Source organism: Scyliorhinus canicula, chromosome 14 (genome assembly GCF_902713615.1).
Source record: "Scyliorhinus canicula chromosome 14, sScyCan1.1, whole genome shotgun sequence".
Classification (NCBI taxonomy): domain Eukaryota; kingdom Metazoa; phylum Chordata; class Chondrichthyes; order Carcharhiniformes; family Scyliorhinidae; genus Scyliorhinus; species Scyliorhinus canicula.
In genome coordinates this window covers 4563484-4586283 of record NC_052159.1, presented here as the reverse complement: position 1 = coordinate 4586283, position 22800 = coordinate 4563484, and the positions used below count along the sequence as shown (strand labels likewise).

Genomic DNA, 22800 nt, shown 5'->3' with positions numbered 1-22800 from the left:
CGCAAATATCTATGTCAAATAAATTTTCTGAATCAAAGCTCGAAGAATTTGTCTTTAATGTAATTTCCACGACAGCTTACATTAACACTGCAATGAAGTTACTGTGAAAAGCCCCTAGTCGCCACATTCCGGCTCCTGTTCGGGTACACAGAGGGAGAATTCAGAATGTCCAAATTACCTAACAGCACGTCTTTCAGGACTTGTGGGAGGAAACCGGAGCACCCGGAGGAAACCCACGCAGACACGGGGAGAACGTGCAGACTCCACACAGACAGTGACCCAAGCCGGGAATTGAACCTGGAACCCTGGAGCTGTGAAGCACCAGTGCTACCCACTGTGCTTATATGGCTAGTGCAGTTCAGTTTCGGATCAATGGTAACCCCAGGATGTTGATAGTGGGGATTCAGTGATAGTAATGCCATTGAATGTCAAGGGTGATGGTTAGATTCTCTCTTGCTGGAGGTGGTCATTGCCTGGCACTTGTGTGTGGCGTGAATGTAACTTGCCACTTGTCAGCCCAAGGCTGGATATTGTCCAGGTCTTGATGCATTTGGACATGGACTGCTTTATTATCTGAGGAATTCCGAATGGTGATAAACATTAGAACAGAGAACATAGAACAGTGCAGCACAGTACAGGCCCTTCGGCCCATGATGTTGTGTGCCGACCATTTATCCTAATCTAATATCAGCCTAACCTACACCCCTTCAATTTACTGCTGTCCATGTGCCTGTCCAAGAGTCGCTTAATGTCCCTAATGACTCTGACTCCACCACCTCTGCTGGCAGTGCATTCCACACACCCACCACTCTCTGTGTAAAGAACCTACCTCTGACATCTCCCCTATACCTTCCTCCAATCACCTTAACATTATGTCCCCTCGTGACAGCCATTTCCGCCCTGGGGAAAAGTCTCTGTCTATCAACTCTATCCATGCCTGTCATCACCTTGTACACCTCTATCAAGTCACCTCTCCGCCTTCTTCGCTCCAGTGAGAAAAGCCCTCGCTCCCTCAACCTTTCTTCATAAGACATGCCCTCCAGTCCAGGCAGCATCCTGGTAAATCTCCTCTGTACCCTCTCCAAAGCATGTACATCCTTCCTATAATGAAAAAAAGAGAAAATGCTGGAAAATCTCAGCAGATCTGGCAGCATCTGTAGGGAGAGAAAAGAGCTAATGTTTCGAGTCCGATGACTCTTTGTCAAAGCACCTATAAGCTTCCTGTAATGAGGCGACCAGAACTGGATACAATGGGCGGAATTCTCTGACCCCCCGCCGGGTCGGAGAATCGGCACCACGCTGCGCGAATTGCGACACGCCGCCCCAACGCCGGGACGCAATTCCATTGGCGCCGGCGTGGTCTGCGAGGCGCCGGTTGGGCATGCGCTGACTCTCCGGCACGGGCCAGGGCACCAATTCTCTGGGCCGGATGGGCCGAGCGGCCGTCAACAAAAAGCCGAGTCCCGCTGGCGCCGTTCTAATATTCTCTGAGCCGGCATGACCTCGGCGTTGAAGGGCCTGGGGAGGTGGGGGGAGGGGGTCCGACCTCTGGGGGGGGGGTTCCGATCCCAGAAGGGGCCTCCATAGTGGCCTGGCCTGCGATCGGGGCCCACCGATCAGCAGGCCTGCCTCTCTGCCCCCCCCCCCCCCCCCCCCCCCCGGCCTCCTTTCCTCCGTGTTGGGTCCTGTAGCCCTGTGCCATTTGGCGCCTGGGGCGCCGCGGGGAAGAAGGTCACTGCACATGCGCTAGTTGCCGCCGACTCAACTGCGCATGCGCGTACTCCGCAGCGCCGAGTTCAGGCCAGGACCGGCAGCTCAAGGCTGCTCCAGCGCCGTCCTAGCCCCTTGTGGGCCACAGAATGGGGTCCCAGAACGGGTGCCGACGCCAGAGTAAAACGGTCACTTAGCCGCCCGTTGGGAGAATCCCGCCCAATATTTCAAGTGTGGTCTAACCAGGGTTTTATAAAGCTGCAGCAAAACCTCACAGCTCTTCAACTCAATCCCCCTGTTAATGAAAGCCAACACACCATACGCATTCTTAACAACCCTATCAACCTCGGTGGCAACTCTGAGGGATCTAGGTACGTGGACCCCAAGATCCCTCTGTTCCTCCACACTTCCGAGAATCCTGCCTTTAACCCTGTATTCAGAATTCAAATTTGACCTTCCAAAATGAATCGCTTCACATTTATCAAGATTGAACTCCATCTGCCACTTCTCAGCCCAGCTCTGCACCCTGTCAATGGCCTGTTGTAACCTGCAACAACCCTCAACACTATCTACAATTCCACCAACCTTCGTGACATCGGCAAACGTACTAACCCACCCTTCCCCTTCCTCATCCAAGTCATTTATAAAAACCACAAAGAGCAGAGGTCCTAGAACAGATCCTTGCGGGACACCACTGGTCACCGACCTCCAGGCGGTATACTTTCCATCCACTACCACTCGCTGTCTTCTTTCGGCCAGCCAATTCTGTATCCAGACAGCTAAATTTCCCTGTATCCCATGCCCCCTAACTTTCTGAATGAGCCTACCATGGGGAACCTATCAAATGCCTGACTGAAATCCATATACACCACATCCACTGCCCGACCTTCATCTGTGTGTCTCGTCACATCCTCAAAGAATTCAATGAGGCTTGTGAGGCATGACCTGCCTCTCACAAAGCCATGCTGACTACCTTTAATCAAACTATGTTTTTCTAAATGATCATAAATCCTATCTCTCAGAATCCGTTCCAATATTTTGCTCACCACAGACGTAAGACTGATGGGTCTGCAATTCCCAGGGATTTCCCTATTCCCTTTCTTGAACAGGGGAACAACATTTGCCTCCCTCCAATCCGACAACGGCGCAGCAATCTTCTCCCTCGCTTCCCACAGTAACCTTGGGTATAACCCTTCAGGCCCAGGGGACTTATCTACGCTGATGCTTTTCAAAATTTCCAGCACATCCTCCTTCTTAATATCAACCTGTTTGGGTCTATTAACCTGGTTCACACTGTTCTCATGAGCAACAAGGTCCCTCTCGCTAGTGAATACTGAAGCAATATATTCGTTTGGGGCCTCCCCCATCTCCTCAGACGCTAGGCACAAGTTCCCGCTACTATCCCTGATTGGCCCTACTCTCACTCTGATCATCCTCTTATTTCTCACATAAGTGTAGAACGCCTTGGGGTTTTCCCTAATCCTTCCCGCCAGGACTTTTTCATGCCCCCTTCTAGCTCTTCTTAGTCCATTTTGGAGTTCCTTCCTAGCTACCTTGTAACCCTCTAGAGCCGAGTCAGATCCTTGCTTCCTCAACCTTACGTAAGCTTCCTTCTTCCTCTTGACTAGAAGCTCCACTTCTCTTGTCATACAAGGCTCCTTCACCTTACCATTCCTTCCTTGTCTCAGTGGGACAAACCTATCCAGCACTTGCAGCAAGTGCTCCTTAAACAACCCCCACATTACTGTTGTGCATTTCCCCAAGAATAATTGTTCCCACTTTATGCTCCTCATCTCCTGTCTAATAGCAGTATAATTTCCCCTCCCCCAATTAAATACCTTCCCATACTGTCTGTTCCCATCCCTCTCCATGACTATGGTAAAGGTCAAGGAGTTGTGGTCACGGTCACCAAAATGCTCTCCCACCGAGACATCTGACACCTGGCCTGGTTTGTTGCCTAGCACCAAGTCCAATATGGCCTCCCCCCAGTCGGCCTATCTACATATTGAGTCAGGAATCCTTCCTGTACACACTTGACAGAATCTGCTCCATCCAAACCATTTGCAGTAAGGAGGTTCCAGTCAATATAAGGGAAGTTGAAGTCACCCATGATAACAACTCTGTTACTTCTGCACTTTTCCGAGATCTGCCGTCCAATCTGTTCCTCCATCTCTCTGCTGCTATTGGGGGAGGGGGGAGGGAGTACACTGATGTAGTCATCAGTGAACATCCAGCAGCATGGTGGCGCAACGGTTAGCACTGCTGCCTACGGTGCTGAGGAACTGGGTTCGATCCCGGTCCTGGGTCACTGTCCGTGTGGAGTTTGCACATTCGCCCCGTATCTGCATGGGTCTTACCCCCACAACCCAAAGATGTGCAGGGTAGGCGGATTGGCCACGCTAAATTGCCCCTTAATTAGGAAAAAAAATAATTGGGCACTCTAAATTTATTTTTAAAATATCAGCAAACATCTGCATTTAGAACACAAGAACTAGGAGCAGGAGTAGGCCATCTGGCCCCTCGAGGCTGTTCCAGCATTCAATGAGATCATGGCTGATCTTTTGTGGACTCACCTCCACTTCTGACCTTATGATGAAAGGGAGGTCATTGATGAAGCAGCTGAAGATGGTTCGGCCTCGGACACTCTCCTGAGGAACCCCTGCAGTGATGTCCTAGAGCTGAGATGATTGACCTCCACCCACCACAACCATCTTCCTTTGTGATAGATATGACTAGCCAACAGATGTCTTTCCCCCTGAGTCCCATTGACTCTAGTTTAGCTAGGGTTCCCTGATGCCATACTCGGTCAAATACTGCCTTGATGTCAAGGACAGTGACTCTCACCTCACCTCTGGAGCTGAGTGACCCTAGCAGCACTCAAACATGCAGTATCATTCTGAGATGCAAGTTTAGTTGCCCTACCCCATTCTGTTCCTAACCTGAGGCAGGAAGAGAGCTGCTCAGTTGAGATGATGATATCTCACAGTCGCAGGATGGGGAAGACTAGATGGAAATCTCATCAACTCCAGAATCAGGGAATTTTCGTCATGATCATCCAACATGAATATCTGAAGCTAAGTCTTAGAAATCACTGGGTCAGAACCAGCAGATTCAATTAGAAGGAGGAATAAAAGAGCACTTTTTACAGATGATCTCTTCCTTTGCTGATGTATTTTCTGTTGCAGATATCGGATGACGAGGAACTGTTAGCTGTTTGTCTCTTTCCAGCACTCATCAAATTGACCATCTACAAAAATCCTCTCTTGTGCCCTGGTACTGAATCTTGACGCTGAAACTATTTAGCCTCTTGTATTAATGGGATCTCCACACAGTTGCACAGCAAGTACCATGACATGAAATTTCAATCCTTACCCTACTGTCTATGGAAAATCGATATAATCAACTGTCGAGAGAGACTGGATAGGCTGGGGTTGTTTTCCTTGGAGCAGAGAAGGCTGAGGGGGGACCTCGTTGAAATGTATGTTATTTATTTACTAGGAGCTTTCGGAGGCGGAGGAAACTCCGGTGGAGGAGCTTAAGGGCAAGTGGGAGGACGAGCTAGGAGGAGAGATAGAGGTGGGTCTATGGGCGGATGCCCAAAGCAGGGTTAATACCTCCTCATCGTGCGCCAGGCTTAGCCTGATACAATTTAAGGTAGCCCACCGGGCATACATGACAGTGGCTGGGATGAGTAAGTTCTTCGGGGTAGAGGACAGGTGTGCGAAGTGCACAGGAAGCCCAGCAAATCATGTCCACATGTTTTGGGCATGCCCGAAGCTTAGCGGGTTTTGGCAGGGTTTCGCTAAGGCAATGTCCCCGGCACTAAAAACACAGGTGGTGCCGAGTCCGGAGGTAGCGATCTTTGGAGTGTCGGAAGATGCAGGAGTCCAGGGGGCGAAAGAGGCCGACGTCTTGGCCTTTGCCTCCCTGGTAGCCCGGAGACGGATCTTGTTAATGTGGAGGGACTCGAAGCCCCCGAGTGTAGAGACCTGGGTTAGTGGCATGGCTGGGTTTCTCAGCCTCGAGAAGATCAAGTTCACCTTAAGAGGGTCAATGTTAGGGTTCACCCGGAGGTGGCAGCCGTTCGTCGACTTTCTCGGGGAAAATTAAAATGTCAGCAGATGCGGTATTCCAAGGGGGGCAGTATTCCAAGGGGGGAGGGGGGAGGGGGGGGGGATTGTTGTTGTATGGTTGAGGTGTGTGAAGATTGAGATGGGGGGAAATGTTTATTTTACCATCTTGATGCCATTGTCTATGTTCTATTTATTAAAATTGTCAAATACCTCAATAAAATATATATTTTTTAAAGAAATGTATATTATTATGAGAGGCATAGATAAGGTGGATAGGAATAAATGTTTCCCCTTTATGGAGGGGTCAATAACCAGGGAGCGTAGATTTACTGTAAGGGGCACGAGGTTTTGGGGGATGTGAGGGCAAACCTTTTCACTCAGAGGGTGGTGGGACTCGGGAACTCACTGCCTGAAAGGGTCGTAGAGGCGGAAGCGTCACAACATTCCAGAAGAATTTAGATGAGCGCTTGAAATGCCATAATGTACAAGGCCACGGACCAAATGCTGCAAAATGGGATTAGAATAGCTTGGTGCTTGATGGTAAGCCCAGACATTATGGGCCGAAGGGCCTCTTTCTGTGCTGTAAAAACTCTGTAACTGTTTCATGGAAATTACATCACTATCAACCACACAACTAATTTTCAAATCAATGGCAAATTTCTAAGTAATGCCAACAGTATTTAGAACATAGAACATAGAACGATACAGCGCAGTACAGGCCCTTCGGCCCTCGATGTTGCACCGACATGGAAAAAAAGCTAAAGGCCATCTAACCTACACTATGCCCTTATCATCCATATGCTTATCCAATAAATTTTTAAATGCCCTCAATGTTGGCGAGTTCACTACTGTTGCAGGTAGGGCATTCCACGGCCCTCACCACTCTTTGCGTAAAAAACCCACCTCTGACCTCTGTCTTATATCTATTACCCCTCAATTTAAGGCTATGTCCCCTCGTGCTAGCCACCTCCATCCGCGGGAGAAGGCTCTCGCTGTCCACCCTATCTAACCCTCTGATCATTTTGTATGCCTCTATTAAGTCACCTCTTAACCTTCTTCTCTCTAACGAAAACAACCTCAAGTCCATCAGCCTTTCCTCATAAGATTTTCCCTCCATACCAGGCAACATCCTGGTAAATCTCCTCTGCACCCGTTCCAAAGCTTCCACGTCCTTCATATAATGAGGCGACCAGAACTGTACACAATACTCCAAATGTGGCCGTACTAGAGTTTTGTACAACTGCAACATGACCTCATGGCTCCGGAACTCAATCCCTCTACCAATAAAGGCCAACACACCATAGGCCTTCTTCACAACCCTATCAACCTGGGTGGCAACTTTCAGGGATCTATGTACATGGACACCGAGATCCCTCTGCTCATCCACACTACCAAGAATTTTACCATTAGCCAAATATTCCGCATTCCTGTTATTCTTTCCAAAGTGAATCACCTCACACTTCTCCACATTAAACTCCATTTGCCACCTCTCAGCCCAGGTCTGCAGCTTATCTATGTCCCTCTGTAACCTGCAACATCCTTCCGCCCCAGAACAGATCCTTGTGGTACGCCACTCGTAACTGAACTCCATTCTGAACATTTCCCATCAACTACCACTCTCTGTCTTCTTTCAACTAGCCAATTTCTGATCCACATCTCTAAATCACCCTCAATCCCCAGCCTCCGTATTTTCTGCAATAGCCGAACGTGGGGAACCTTATCAAACGCTTTACTGAAATCCATATACACCACATCAACTGCTCTACCCTCGTCTACCTGTTCAGTCACCTTCTCAAAGAACTCGATAAGGTTTGTGAGGCATGACCTACCCTTCACAAAACCATGCTGACTATCCCTAATCATATTATTCCTATCTAGATGATTATAAATCGTATCTTTTATAATCCTCTCCAAGACCTTACCCACCACAGACGTTAGGCTCACCGGCCTATAGTTACCGGGGTTATCTCTACTCCCCTTCTTGAACAAAGGGACCACGTTTGCTATCCTCCAGTCCTCTGGCACTATTCCTGTAGCCAATGATGACCTAAAAATCAAAGCCAAAGGCTCAGCAATCTCTTCCCTGGCTTCCCAGAGAATTCTAGGATAAATCCCATCAGGCCCCGGGGACTTATCTATTTTCACCTTGTCCAGAATTGCCAACACTTCTTCCCTACGCACCTCAATGCCATCTATTCTAATAGCCTGGGTCTCAGCATTCTCCTCCACAATATTATCTTTTTCTTGAGTGAATACTGACGAAAAGTATTCATTTAGTATCTCGCTTATCTCCTCAGCCTCCACACACAACTTCCCACCACTGTCCTTGACTGGCCCTACTCTTACCCTAGTCATTCTTTTATTCCTGACATACCTATAGAAAGCTTTTGGGTTTTCCTTGATCCTACCTGCCAAAGACTTCTCATGTCCCCTCCTTGCTCGTCTCAGCTCTCTCTTTAGATCCTTCCTCGCTTCCTTGTAACTATCAAGTGCCCCAACTGAAACTTCATGCCTCATCTTCACATAGGCCTCCTTCTTCCTCTTAACAAGAGATTCCACTTCTTTGGTAAACCACGGTTCCCTCGCTCGACCCCTTCCTCCCTGCCTGACTGGTACGTACTTATCAAGAACATGCAATAGCTGTTCCTTGAACAAGCTCCACATATCCAGTGTGCCCAACCCTTGCAGCCTACTTCTCCATCCAACACATACTAAGTCATGTCTAATGGCATCATAATTGCCCTTCCCCCAGCTATAACTCTTGCCCTGCGGGGTATACTTATCCCTTTCCATCACTAACGTAAAGGTCACCGAATTGTGGTCACTGTTTCCAAAGTGCTCACCTACCTCCAGATCTAACACCTGGCCTGGTTCATTACCCAAAACCAAATCCAATGTGGCCTCGCCTCTTGTTGGCCTGTCAACATATTGTGTCAGGAAACCCTCCTGCACACATTGTACAAAGAACGACCCATCTAATGTACTCGAACTATATCTTTTCCAGTCAATATTTGGAAAGTTAAAGTCTCCCATAACAACTACCCTGTTACTTTCGCTCTTTTCCAGAATCATCTTCGCCATCCTTTCCTCTACATCCCTAGAACTATGAGGTGGCCTATAGAAAACTCCCAACAGGGTGACCTCTCCTTTCCTGTTTCTAACCTCAGCCCATACTACCTCAGAAGAAGAGTCCCCATCTAGCATCCTTTCCGCCACCGTAATACTGTCCTTGACTAGCAGCGCCACACCTCCCCCTCTTTTGCCCCCTTCTCTGAGCTTACTAAAACACCTAAACCCCGGAACCTGCAACAACCATTCCTGTCCCTGCTCTATCCATGTCTCTGAAATGGCCACAACGTCGAAGTCCCAGGTACCAACCCATGCTGCCAGTTCCCCTACCTTATTTTGTATACTCCTGGCATTGAAGTAGACACACTTCAAACCACCTACCTGAACACTGGCACCCTCCTGCGAAGTCAAATCTGTGCTCCTGACCTCTATACTCTCAATCTCCCGTACCCCAAAACTACAATCCAGGTTCCCATGCCCCTGCTGAATTAGTTTAAACCCCCCCAAAGAGCACTAACAAATCTCCCCCCCAGGATATTGGTGCCCCTCAGGTTCAGATGTAGACCATCCTGTCTATAGAGGTCCCACCTTCCCCAGAAAGAGCCCCAGTTATCCAGAAATCTGAATCCCTCCCGCCTGCACCATCCCTGTAGCCACGTGTTTAGTTGCTCTCTCTCCCTATTCCTCATCCCACTATCACGTGGCACGGGCAACAACCCAGAGATAACAACTCTGTTTGTTCTCGCTCTGAGCTTCCATCCTAGCTCCCTAAAGGCCTGCCTGACATCCTTGTCCCCTTTCCTACCTATGTCGTTAGTGCCAATGTGGACTACGACTTGGGGCTGCTCCCCCTCCCCCTTAAGGACCCGGAAAACACGATCCGAGACATCACTTACCCTTGTACTTAGATTTGAATCTAAGTAATTGATATACACACCATAAAAAGCAAGAGAACTTTTATAAGATGATTAGGGGAATAGATAGAGTAGACAGTCAGAGACTTTTTCCCCGGGTGGAACAAACCATTACAAGGGGACATAAATTTAAGGTGAATGGTGGAAGATATAGGGGGGATGTCAGAGGTAGGTTCTTTACCCAGAGAGTAGTGGGGGCATGGAATGCACTGCCTGTGGTAGTAGTTGAGTCGGAAATGTTAGGGACCTTCAAGCGGCTATTGGATAGGTACATGGATTAGGATAGAAAAATGGAGTGTAGATTAATTTCTTCTTAAGGGCAGCATGGTAGCATTGTGGATAGCTCAATTGCTTCACAGCTCCAGGGTCCCAGGTTCGATTTCGACTTGGGTCACTGTCTGTGTGGAGTCTGCACATCCTCCCCGTGTGCGTGGGTTTCCTCTGGGTACTCCGGTGTCCTCCCACAGTCCAAAGATGTGCAGATTGGGTGGATTGGCCATGATAAATTGCCCTTAGTGTCCAAAATTCTATGATTAACCTAGGACAAAAGTTCGGCACAACATCGTGGGCCGAAGGGCCTGTTCTGTGCTGTATTTCTCTATCTATCTAACTGGTACTGCGCCTTGTGGAGCCCCACTGGATATAGTCTTCCAGTCACAAAATCACCCATTAGCCATTACCCGTTGCTTCCTACCTCTGAGCCAATTTTGAATCCAATTTATCACTTGCCATTACATTCCATGTGCTTCTCTATTCAGATCCATGCTGGATGTTTATTCTCCATACGTGCATCCTCCCACTCCTCTTTGTCTCAGCCTATCACCATATCTTTCCTTTCGTCTTCATTTGGTAATCCAGATTCCCAGTGAATACATCTCTCCTCTACCTCAACTGCTCCCTGTAGGTCCACATTCTCACAGTACTGTTAACCACACAACTAGTTTCTACATGAGAATTCTCATTCTGAATTCTCTATTGGATTTATTAGTGAGTATATTACATTGACCCCTGGTTCTGGACTCCCCCACCATCGGGAACATGCTTCCTGCATCTACCTTGTCCAGTCCTGTTAGAATTTTATAGGTTTCTATGTGATCCCCCCTCATTCTTCTGAACTCCAGCGAATACAATCCTAACCGATTCAATCTCCAACTCAATGTCAATCCAAACATACCAGGAATCAGTATGGTAAACTTTTGTTGCACTCCCTCCTTTGGGTTAACCTGCTTTATTCCGGAGTGAGTATATTTTGACAAAGCTTTGACAATGATCCAAAGGTTTACCAGGCTGATTCCTGGGATGGCGGGACTGTGATATGAGGAGAGGCGAAGTTGGTTAGGATTATATTCATTGGAGTTTAGAAGAGTGAGAGGGAATAGAATCATAACATATAGAATCATATAATTTACAGTGCAGAAGGAGGCCATTCAGCCCATCGAGTCTGCACCAGCCCTTGGAACGAGCACCCTACTTGAATGTCACAGCTGTACTACGGGAGGACACCTCAGAGGGCAGTGAGGCTATATGGGTAGAGTTCAGGAATAAGAAGGGGGCAGTCACAATGTTGGGGGTTTCTTCCGGGTGCTCCGGTTTCCTCCCACAAGGCCCGAATGACGTGCTTGTTAGGTGAATTGGACATTCTGAATTCTCCCTCTGTGTACCTGAACAGGTGCTGGAGTGTGGCGTTAGGGGATTTTCACTGTAACTTCATTATAGTGTTAATGTAAGCCTACTTGTGACATTAATAAAAAGAGTTACAAAAAAGATTTAACTGCTCCAGCATTTTGGCCACTTCGTGCCGGCCTCTGCACCTTTGATGCATCCCTACAATCATCAAATTTTGCCTTCTGGAGTGGTTCACCTCGGCCACCAATGAGGTTCCCCCACCGCCTCCTCCACTTTCTGGATCGCCCGGCCCTGGGACTCCAGACTCTGGTCCACTCTCTCCATCTCTACTGCACCACTTTGGCCAGGTGTTCCATGACCTCTGCTGGCTGAACTTAGCATTCAGAAACTCCACTAGCTGCTCTGTTGACCACTGGGTGGGCAGAAGAGCCCGATTTTCTGTTAAGTCCCCAACAATTTCCTCCCTTGCCTCCCTCAGTATTCTGGGGTAGATCCCATTAGACCCTGGGGACTTATTTACCTTAATGTTTTTAAGACACCCAACAACACCTTTTTGATCTCAATGTGACCCAGACTATCTACACATCCTTCCCCAGACTCATCATTCACCATGTCCTTTTCTTTGGTGAATACTGATGCAAAGTCTTCATTTAGTACCTCGCCCATTTCCTCTGATTCCACACGTAGATTCCCTCCTCTGTCGTTGAGTGGACCAACACTTTCTCTGGCTACCTTCTTGCTTTTTATTTACTTGTAAAAAGCCCTGGAATTTTCCTTAATCCTATTTGCCAATTATTTTTCATAACCCCTTTAGCCCTCCTGACTCTTTGCTTAAGTCCCTTCCTATTTTCCTTATATTCCTCATGAACTTTGTTCCCAGCCTTCTAGCCCTTACAAATACCTCCTTTTTCTTTTGGACAAGGCCCACAATGTCCCTCGCTATCCAAGTTTCCCGAAACCTGCCATACTTTTTAAAAATTAAATTTAGAGTACCCAATTCATTTTTTCCAATACCCAACTAATTTTTTCAAATTAAGGGGCAATTTAGCGTGGCCAATCCACCTACCTCCACATCTTTGGGATGTGGGGGTGAAACCCACACAAACACGGGGAGAATGTGCAAACTCCGCACGGACAGTGACCCAGAGCCGGGATCGAACATGGGACCTCGGCGCCGTGAGGCAGCAGTGCTAACCACTGGGCACCATGCTGCCGGAAACTTGTCATACTTATCCTTCTTCCTCATAGGTACATGCCGGTCCTGAATTCCTATCAACTGATTTACCCTCAAACATCCGCCCCCAATCTAGATTCTTCAGTTCCTCATGAATACTGTTACAATTAGTGTGGTAGTCACCACTGGTGGCATAACTCCCTGAACTCCTGCTCTAAGACCTCATTATTCTTCCTTCTTATGTCGTTACCATGTGTACCATGATCTCTGGTTGTGCACGCTACCCCTTCAGAGTGCCGTTGCCCATTCAGAGACATCCTGGACCCTGGCACCAGGGAGGCAACATACCATCCTGGAGTCTCTTTCACATCCACAGAAGTGTTTATCTGTGCCCCTGACTACACAGCCCCCTATAACTATTGCTCTTCTGCGCTTTGTCCCTCCCTGCTTAACAACAGAGCCAGCCGTGGTGCCACTGCTCTGGCTGCTGCTGTTTTCCATATCCCCCAACAGAATCCAAAAGGGTATACTTGTTAGAGAGGGTCAGCCACGGGGTATTCCTGCACTGACTGCCTGCCCTTCTAGCAGTCACCCATCTATCCTCCTGCACCTTGGGTGTGACCACATCTCTAAAACTCCTGTCTATGGCACTTTCCACCACCTGCGTGTTCCTAAGTGCATCCAACTGCTGCTCCAACCGATCCATTTGGTCTGTGAGGAGCTGCATTTGGTGCACTTTCTGCAGATGTAGTTGGCTGGAATGCTGGAAGCTTCGCGGATGTCCCACATCTCACAAGTGAAACATTTTATCCTTCTAACTGCCATTTCTAGAACTAATTAATACATTTATTTAAAAATAAATACTTATTAAATTAAAATAAGTTGCTAACTATATGCTTCCTAGCACTAGATTTCCACTATAAATGTAAAATGCTAAATATAATGTTTAAAATGGTTTTTCAAATTTGCACGGGTCTACCCCCTAGCCTTGTGTCCCAGTTCACTTCACTAGCCCATCTTTCCCGTCCGTATAATTGCCCTTTGTTACAGGTGACATTTTGAGTACAGAGTGTTCTTATAATACATTCATAGAATCATAGAATCTGTACAGAGCAGAAGGAGGCCAATCAGCCCATCGATTACACACAACCCTCTGAAAAATCACCCTAACCAGGCTCCCATCCTACCCCTGCACCTCACCTAACCTGCAGATTTTGGGACACCAGGGACATTTTAGCATGGCCAATCCACCTAATCTGCACATCGTTGGACTGGGAGGAAACCGGTGTTCCCAGAGAAAATCTACGCAGACACAGGGAGAAAGTCCAAACTCCACATAGACAGTCACCTGTAATTGAACCTGGCGGTGTGAGGCAGCAGTGCTAACCACTGTGCCGTCATGCCTCCACGTCTCCTACGTAATTGCTTTACTGAAAACTGTTGAGGGTTCTGAGCATGTGTGGAGTTTAGGTGGGCTTTTCAGTCTGCAAGAGGTGACCTGTAACCAAGATCTGTTTTACTAGAGCTCCTGTTTTCATAGTTATTACTGTTACTACTGATCTGCTGAGTTACTGTTATTGTCAACCGTTGTTATTTATTTATATAAAGAAGTTCCTTCTTTGAAACAACACATTTGACTACCTGCTTTATTGTCTCAAGTGACCGCATTTTTAAAGTTTAAAATACTAGTCTTAGACCTCACTTTTCTCTTTCAAACTGGATGTAAAATTCAACCATGTGGTGGTTACAGCTACCTGAGGGTTCCTTTACTCTGAGGTTATTAATTAATCTTGTCACATTACTCAATTCCATGTCTTTTTTTTTCCAATTAAGGGGCATTTGAAAATGAAAATGAAAAACGCTTATTGTCACGAGTAGGCTTCAATGAAGTTACCTTGAAAAGCCCCTAGTTACCACATTCCGGCACCTGTTCGGGGAGGCTGGTACGGGAATTGAACCATGTTGCTGGCCTGCTTTAAAAGCCAGCGATTTAGCCCTGTGCTAAACCAGCCCCTAATTTAGTGTGGCCAATCCACCTGCCCTGCACATCTTTGGGTTGTGGGGGTGAAACCCACGCAAACACGGGGAGAATGTGCAAACTCCACACGGACAGTAACCCGGGGCCGGGATCGAACCTGGGACCTCAGCGCCGTGAGGCAGCAGTGCTAACCACTGCCCCACCGTGCTGCCCAATGTTTTGGTCTTCTGATATTTTTTGTGAATATATGTAAAAGCCTTGAAGAAAAATATATTTTTTTAAAATACTCGACTGTAGCTGGAAGAGATTACAACAAAGTGTAGAAAAGGTAAGAACAAGGGATAGACGACTCGGTTGTGGGGGATGAGGAGGAGGAGCGTTTTGGCATTGAGACAGCAATGTGTGGGATATTAAAAAGGGGTTAAGATGGGTGTTAAGTTGTTGAACTCAGTGGCGAGTCCTGAGGCCTGTAACGTGTCTAATGGGAAGATGAGGTGCTGTTCCTCCAGCTTGTGCTGGGCTTCACTGGAACAGTGCAGCAGGCTGAGGATGCACATGTGCGCACGAGAACAAACATTGCAGTTACTGTAAGGAGGTCTGTAGACCACATCCATTGGTGACTTCTTTCCCCTAGTATTCTGCATCTCCAGCCAAACTGATACTACATCTTGATTTCCTGAACCAAGGTCATCTCTAACTATTGCACAAATGTCATCCTTGATTAACAGTGGTGCCCCTCCACTTTTACCCAGCTTCCTCTTCTTCTCGAATGTCATGTACCCGCGAGGAAGCATTTGAATGCGGATTACAGGGTCAACGGCAGGGTTCTGAGGAATGTGGAGGAACAGAGAGATCTTGGGTTTCATGTCCACAGATCTCTGAGGTTGCCACACAAAGTGGATAGAGCCGTGAAGAAGGCCTATAGTGTATTAGCGTTTATTAACAGGGGGCTTGAGTTTAAGAGCCGTGGGGTTATGCTGCAACTAGACATGACCCTGGTGAGACCACATTTGGAGTATTGTGTGCAGTTCTGGTCACCTCATTATAGGGGCTGTTTAGCACAGGGCTAAATTGCTGGCTTTAAAAGCAGACGAAGCAGGCCAGCAGCACGGTTCGATTCCCCTCCCCGAACAGGCGCCGGATGTGGCGACTAGGGGCTTTTCACAGTAACTTCATTTGAAGCCTACTCGTGACAATAAGCGATTTTCATTTCATTTCATAGGAATGATGTGGAAGCATTGGAAAGGGTGCAAAGGAGATTTACTAGCATGCTGCCTGGTTTGCAGGATAGGTCTTATAAGGAAAGGTTGAGGGAGCGAGGGCTTTTCTCTTTGGAGAGGAGGAGGATGAGAGGCGACTTAATAGAGGTTTATTAGATAATGAGGGGGATAAATAGAGTGGACGTTCAGAGACTATTTCCTCGGGTGGATGAAGCTGTTATAAGGGGGCATAACTATAAGATTCAGGGTGGGAGATATTGGAGGGATGTCCGAGGTAGATTATTTTCTCAGAGAGTGGTTAGGGTGTGGAATGGACTGCCTGCTGTGATAGTGGAGTCGGAGACTTGAGGAACTTTCAAGCGGTTATTGGATAGGCACATGGAGCACTCCAGAATGACAGGGAGTGGGATAGCTTGATCTTGGTTTCAGACAAAGCTCGGCACAACATCGAGGGCCGAAGGGCCTCTTCTGTGCTTACCTGTTCTATGTTCATGTTCAGAACGAGACTGCCTGGCCATTTATCTCATTGCTGCTTGTGAATCTTGCTGTGTGTAAATTCAAGAAGTGATTGCCTGTACCACCGAGGTTGTGAAAGTAGCTGGAAAAATGAGTTCCTTTTTTGCTTTAAATGTTGCCTCGTCAGCCTTTGCCACGAAATATGGGGTTGGCAGTTTCTAAACCTCCCACTTCTTTATCGAGAATGAGAACACTGAAGGGACACAGACCCTCACACGCTACTCGGTGCTGGGTGAGGACAGAGGCTGTAAACCCTCAACTGACAAACATCTGGAACATTGGCTGGGAAAAGGGTGGAGAGTGAAGGTAGAACACAAAGAATGGCCAAAGGAAGCTGGGGGGTTTCTGTACAGCAAAGTTTTATAAGATAATAAAGTGTTGGTTTGCCCTCTGTTACAGAATTAGTGTTTCATAGCACAGGACAGACTTCCTTTATTGCAGGAGGATTAGAGTACAGGAATAGGGAAGGCTTGCTCCAATTTCCCAGATCTTTGGTGAGACCCAACCTTGAATACTGTGCAGTTTTAGTCTCCATATTTAAGAACAGATATGCCTGCATTTGAGGTGACTCTTTGAAAGGTTCATTACATCAGTTTCTGGGGTGAGAGGCTGAGTAAATGGCATTTAGATTCTCCGGAGTTCCGAAGAATGAGAGGTGGTCTCATTGAAACATACAATAGATTATGAAAGAACTTGACTGGGAAGATACTATGAGGTTGTCCTTCCCCCCCACCGTTCCCCCCACCCCCCATCCTGCCTCGTCTGGGGCATCTAAAAAACAGGGGCGCAATCTCAAGATGAGGAGACAATTATTTCAAACTGAGACGAGGAAAAGTTTGTCTGTGAATCTTTGGAATTCTCTAGCGTGGAGAGTTGTGAATGCTCCATCAATGACTGTATTCAAGGCTGGTAGAGACAGATATTTGGCCGAGGGAAATCAGGATAAAGGGAACAGCAGGAAAGTGGAGATGAAATTGAGGATGAGCCATGATCGTGTTGAATGTCGGAGCTGCTCAAGGCGTTGTTTCTATTTCCTATGTTCTTCTGTTCCTCCGGAGGTGTGTATTGTGGGCTGTGAGCAGGAGAATACTTCAGGTGAAGGAACCCTTAGGGAGCAGTGACCACAATATGATAGAATTTACCCTGCCATTTGTGAGGGAGAAGCTGCAATCAGATGTAACGGTATTACAATTAAATAATGGTAACTACAAAGACATGAGGGAGGAGCAGGCCACAGTTGATTGGAAAAGGAGCCTAGCAGGGAAGACAGTGGAACAGCAATGGCAGGAGTTTTTGGGCGTTAGTTGGGAGGCACAACAGAAAAAGGGGAGGACAAGGCATCCATGGCTGATGAGGGAAGTCAATGACATCATAAAAGCTAAAGAAAAAGCATACAAAGTGGCGAGGATTAGTGGGAAGCCAGAGAATTGGGAAGCCGTTAAAAGTGAGCAGAGGACAACCAAAAAAAGCAATAAGGGGGGAGAAGGTGAAATATGAGTGTAAGCTAGCTAATAATATAAAAGAAGATAGGAAGAGTTTTTTCAATATATAAAAGGTAAGAGAGAGGCAAAAATAGACATTGGACCACTGGAAAATGTGGCTGGAGAAGTAACAATAGGAAACAAAGAAATGGCACAGGAACTGAATAGTTACTTTGCATCAGTTTTCACGGTGGAATACACCAGACTTCAGGAGAATCAGAGGGCAGAGGTGAGTGTAGTGGCTATCACTAAGGAGAGGGTTCTGGAGAAACTTGTGACACTAATAAAAATTATTATTATAAAGGGGTATTTTTCAGGATTAGTGATTAGTGGTGTGCCTCAGGATGTTCACAAGAATAATTCCTGAAATGAAGAGCTTAATAATAATAATCTTTATGTGTGTCACAAGTAGGCTTACATTAACACTGCAATGAAGTTACTGTGAAAATCCCCTAGTCGCCACATTCCGGCGCCTGTTTGAGTACACGGAGGGAGAATTCAGAATGTCCAATTCACCTAACGAGCACGTCTTTCGGGACTTAGAACATAGAATCATAGAACAGTACAGCACAGAACAGGCCCTTCGGCCCTCGATGTTGTGCCGGGCCATGATCACCCTACTCAAACCCACGTATCCACCCTATACCTGTAACCTAACAACCCCCCACCCCTTAACCTTACTTTTTAGGACACTATGGGCAATTTAGCATGGCCAATCCACCTAACCCGCACATCTTTGGACTGTGGGAGGAAACCGGAGCACCCGGAGGAAACCCACGCACACACGGGGAGGATGTGCAGACTCCACACAGACAGTGACCCAGCCGGGAACCGAACTTGTGGGAGGAAACCGGAGCACCCGGAGGAAACACGCGCAGACATAGGGAGAACGTGCGGACTCCAAAACAGACAGTGACCCAAGCCGGGAATCAAACCCGGGTCCCTGGCGCTGTGAAGCAACAGTGCTAACCACTGTGCTACCATGTTTGTCGTATGAAGAGTGGTTGGGGACTCTGGGCCTGTACTCGTTGGTGTTTAGAAGGATGAGGGTGGAGTCTTATTGAAACTTACAGGGCACTGTGAGGCCAGTATAGAGTGGACACGGAGAGGCTATTTTCACTAGTCAGACAAACTAGAACCAGAGGGCACCATCTCAGACTGAAGGACAATCCTTTAAAACAGAGATGAGGAGGAGTTTCTTCAGTCAGAGGGTGGTGAATCTGTGGAACTCTTTGCCGCAGAAGGCTGTGGAGGCCAAATCACTGAGTGTCTTTAAGACAGAGATAGATGGGGAAGGAGAGAAATCAGCTCAGATTCCTGGTGCAAAAAGTGCTCGTAATTGGGTATCATCTAAGCAGAGGTAGCGCCTCGGCTGTGATGTCCCACAATGAAATAGTCAAATTGGGATTCACACCCTGTGCACGAGCAGCCTGCAGTTAGCACTGCTGCCTCACAGCGCTGTGGACTTGGGTTCAATTCCAGCCTTGGGTGACTGTCTGGGAGGAGTCTGCACATCCTCCCTGTGTCTGCGTGGGTTTCCTCCGGGTGCTCCGGTTCCAGAGATGTGCAGGTTAGGTGGATTGGCCATGACCAATGTGTGGAGTTACGGGGATAGACTGGGGATTAGGCCTAGTTAAGAGTGCTGTTTCGGGGAGGTCAGTGCAGACTTGATGGGCTGAATGGCCTCCTTTTAGGGATTCTGTGGATTCAGTAGACGATCTGACCCTGGTCTTTTCCATGGACAGAGGGGGCAGGGCTGAGGGCAATGACACTATCTAGTGTTGTGTCTGAACCAAGGGATGTTTGCTGTGATTATCAGAGGGTGGATTCATGCCTCTGGGTGACATGGCTTTGCAGAATCTGTGTGTAATGACCATTCTTACCCTGAAACCTTTGGGTTTGCCTCACAGCGAAGCAACTGCTGGTGCTCTCCATGTTCGAGGACAGACTCGGTATCGAGGTGATCAGAAAGAAGCCTGGCTATCCTCAGAAACCACCAGTCATCAGAATCTTCAATCAAAAACGCAAGGTAAATATAGATACGCCAGCCATCAGTAACGTGTTCTCCAGGAAACCCCAGCTCCACTCTACCCCTGGACACACTGCCGAATCTGAGACATTTCAGAGGTTTAAAAGATTTGTAATGGGATAGAAAAAGTGAACCGAAAAAAACTATGTAGAGCAAGAAGACAAGATCAGAGTTATTTGGGCAAGTTTAGTGCAGATGTCAAGAAAGATTTTTGTAAACAGCAATCGCATTTGCATAGTTTCCTTTACTGTTGTAAAACTTCCCAAGGCAATTTGCTGGAACATTAATGATGTACCATCAATTGGACGCGAGACACGATGAAGGTCCAAACTTAGGCTTTAATAAGCTCGATGTTAGCCCAGTGGTCGACTACAGAGAAAGGCCGACCGCCGGGAACTCTGGGTACTTATACCCCGCCTCAGAGGCGGGGTCTACTTGCCCCTCGACCAATTGGTGAGCAGTCACATGACTAGTCTCAGCCCATCGGCCGAGAGGCACATGACCAGCTAAAGCCAATGGGAAACCAGTTCTCTGCACCAATGGCAGTGCTCCCATTCATACCACCACAATTAACAAACACAATATCACGCCCAGCCTCATAAAGAGAATCAGGGCAGGTGATCTTGGCCAAATTGTAGATTTAAGGAACATCTGAAAAGGTAAGAGAGGCGGAGAGGGTTAGGGAAGGAATTCAAGAGCTTGGGGCACAGGTGGCAGAATGGACGGCTGATAATGGTGGAGCAATGAGGGATTAGTGATGTACAGGAGGCCAGTACTGGAGCAAAGCAGAGACATTGAGGGAAAGCTGGAGGAGATTAGAGATAGGTAAAATATACTGTCCACTCTCACTGTGACTGGCTCTAACCCCAGCTGCCTGGCAAAGAATAGGTGGACAGGTAGATCAAATCTGGCTGGTGTCTTTCCCGCCCACCTCCCAGCCCCGCTGTGGTGAATTTTAACCAGTTCCTTGGAGTAGGCAGTAGGTGTGCTCCCCTGAAGTGTGCAGAATGCCCCCTTGAGTATTTAGAACAGCTGTGATTTTAAGCTGTGCAGGTGGGATCCCGGTTCCGAGTTGACCCCATCCTGCTGCCTCGATATCAGTGTCCTGCGTACTGGTGACCAGGCCTCCCACTGCTGAGGGAAGAGATTTAACAGTGAACTTCATCCGATTCTCACTCTAGGTTAAATGGGGGCTTCTTGAATTGCCTGTGTGTAAGTTACTCAAGGGTCGCCAGTAAAAGAAGACAGGAATTCTGCCTAGAGTCATAAGGAAGGTGGGCATTCAGCCCATTGTACCTATGCTAGCTCTTTTGCTGGAGCCATCCCATTCCCACATTGCCCCATTCCCCTGCCAACAGAGGTATTTATCCAATTTCATTTTGAAAATTACTGTTGAATCTGCAGCGTGTTCAGATCACAACAAAAAACATTCTCCTCGCCTCCCCCCAAGTCTCTGTGCACCAGGAGATGATGGTTTGATCACACATGGTTTCTGGTCTCTGGTTTCTGAAAGCTGAGGAGGGTACAGTTTTCTATTTTTATTTTTGCCATCTCTCTCGCTTACTCATTGCTGGAATCACTGTTTTAAGGTGATTAAATATTTCACAGTTCATTTTCCATGACTTGGAATTTCAGGACTTTTAATCAGCATGTTGGGCTTTGGAATCCATGGAATGCTCAATTTTAAAAAAAATTGTAAATTATAAACCAACAACCTGGCTCCTGGCTTCTTGCTGCAGGAGTGCGAAGGTCAGGAGTGCGAAGGTCAGGAGTGCGAGGGTCAGGAGTGCGAGGGTCAGGAGTTTGAGGGGCAGGATTGCGAGGGGCAGGAGTACGAGGAGTAGGAGTGCGAGGGTCAGGATTGCGAGGGGCAGGTGTTCGAGGGTCAGGAGCGCAAAGGTCAGGAGTGCGAGGGTCAGGAGTGCGAGGGTCAGGAGTGCGAGGGTCAGGATTGCGAGGGTCAGGATTGCGAGGGGCAGGAGTACGAGGAGTAGGAGTGCGAGGGTCAGGATTGCGAGGGTCAGGAGCGCGAGGGTCAGGAGCGCGAGGGTCAGGAGTGCGAGGGTCAGGAGTGCGAGGGTCAGGAGTGCGAGGGTCAGGAGTGCGAGGGTCAGGAGTGCGAGGGTGAGGATTGCGAGGGTCAGGAGTGCGAGGGGCAGGATTGCGAGGGTCAGGAGCGCGAGGGTCAGGAGCGCGAGGGTCAGGAGCGCGAGGGTCAGGAGTGCGAGGGTCAGGAGTGCGAGGGGCAGGAGTGCGAGGGTCAGGAGTGCGAGGGTCAGGAGTGCGAGGGTGAGGATTGCGAGGGGCAGGAGTGTGAGTGTCAGGAGTGCGAGGGTCAGGGGTGCAAGGGTCAGGAGCACGAAGGTCAGGAGAGTGAGGGTCAGCAGTGCGAGGGGCAGGAGTGCGAGGGTCAGGAGTGCGAGGGTCAGGAGTGCGAGGGTCAGGAGTGCGAGGGTCAGGAGTGCGAGGGTGAGGATTGCGAGGGGCAGGAGTGCGAGGGTCAGGAGTGCGAGGGTCAGGGGTGCAAGGGTCAGGAGCACGAAGGTCAGGAGAGTGAGGGTCAGCAGTGCGAGGGGCAGGAGTGCGAGGGTCAGGAGTGCGAGGGTCAGGAGTGCGAGGGTCAGGAGTGCGAGGGTCAGGAGTGCGAGGGTCAGCAGTGCGAGGGGCAGGAGTGCGAGGGTCAGGAGTGCGAGGGTCAGGAGTGCGAGGGTCAGGAGTGCGAGGGTCAGGAGTGCGAGGGTCAGGAGTGCGAGGGTCAGGAGTGTGAGGGTCAGGAGTGTGAGGGTCAGGAGTGCAAGGGTCAGGAGTGCGAGGGTCAGGAATGCAACGATCAGTCGTGTGAGGGTCAGGAGTGCGAGGGTCAGTGGTGTGAGGGTCAGTGGTGTGAGGGTCAGTGGTGTGAAAGTCAGTAGTGTGAGGGTCAGGAGTGCGAGGGTCAGGAGTGCGAGGGTCAGTAGTGCCAAGATCAGGAGTGCAAAGGTCAGGAGTGCGAGGGTCAAGAATGTGAGGG

At 48.3% G+C, this 22800-nt stretch overlaps 1 protein-coding gene across 6 annotated transcripts in view; it reads left to right on the top strand.

Moving 5' to 3' along the window:
- The window catches only part of xrra1 (X-ray radiation resistance associated 1), a 126692-nt gene that overhangs the window by 83948 nt on the left and 19944 nt on the right, over positions 1-22800 (top strand). For all 6 annotated transcript variants that reach the window (XM_038817796.1, XM_038817793.1, XM_038817797.1 and 3 more), the window contains 2 exons: positions 4896-4983; positions 19672-19790. In XM_038817796.1, the coding sequence (XP_038673724.1) occupies positions 4896-4983; positions 19672-19790 (207 nt within the window). The remainder of the gene's footprint in view (positions 1-4895; positions 4984-19671; positions 19791-22800) is intronic.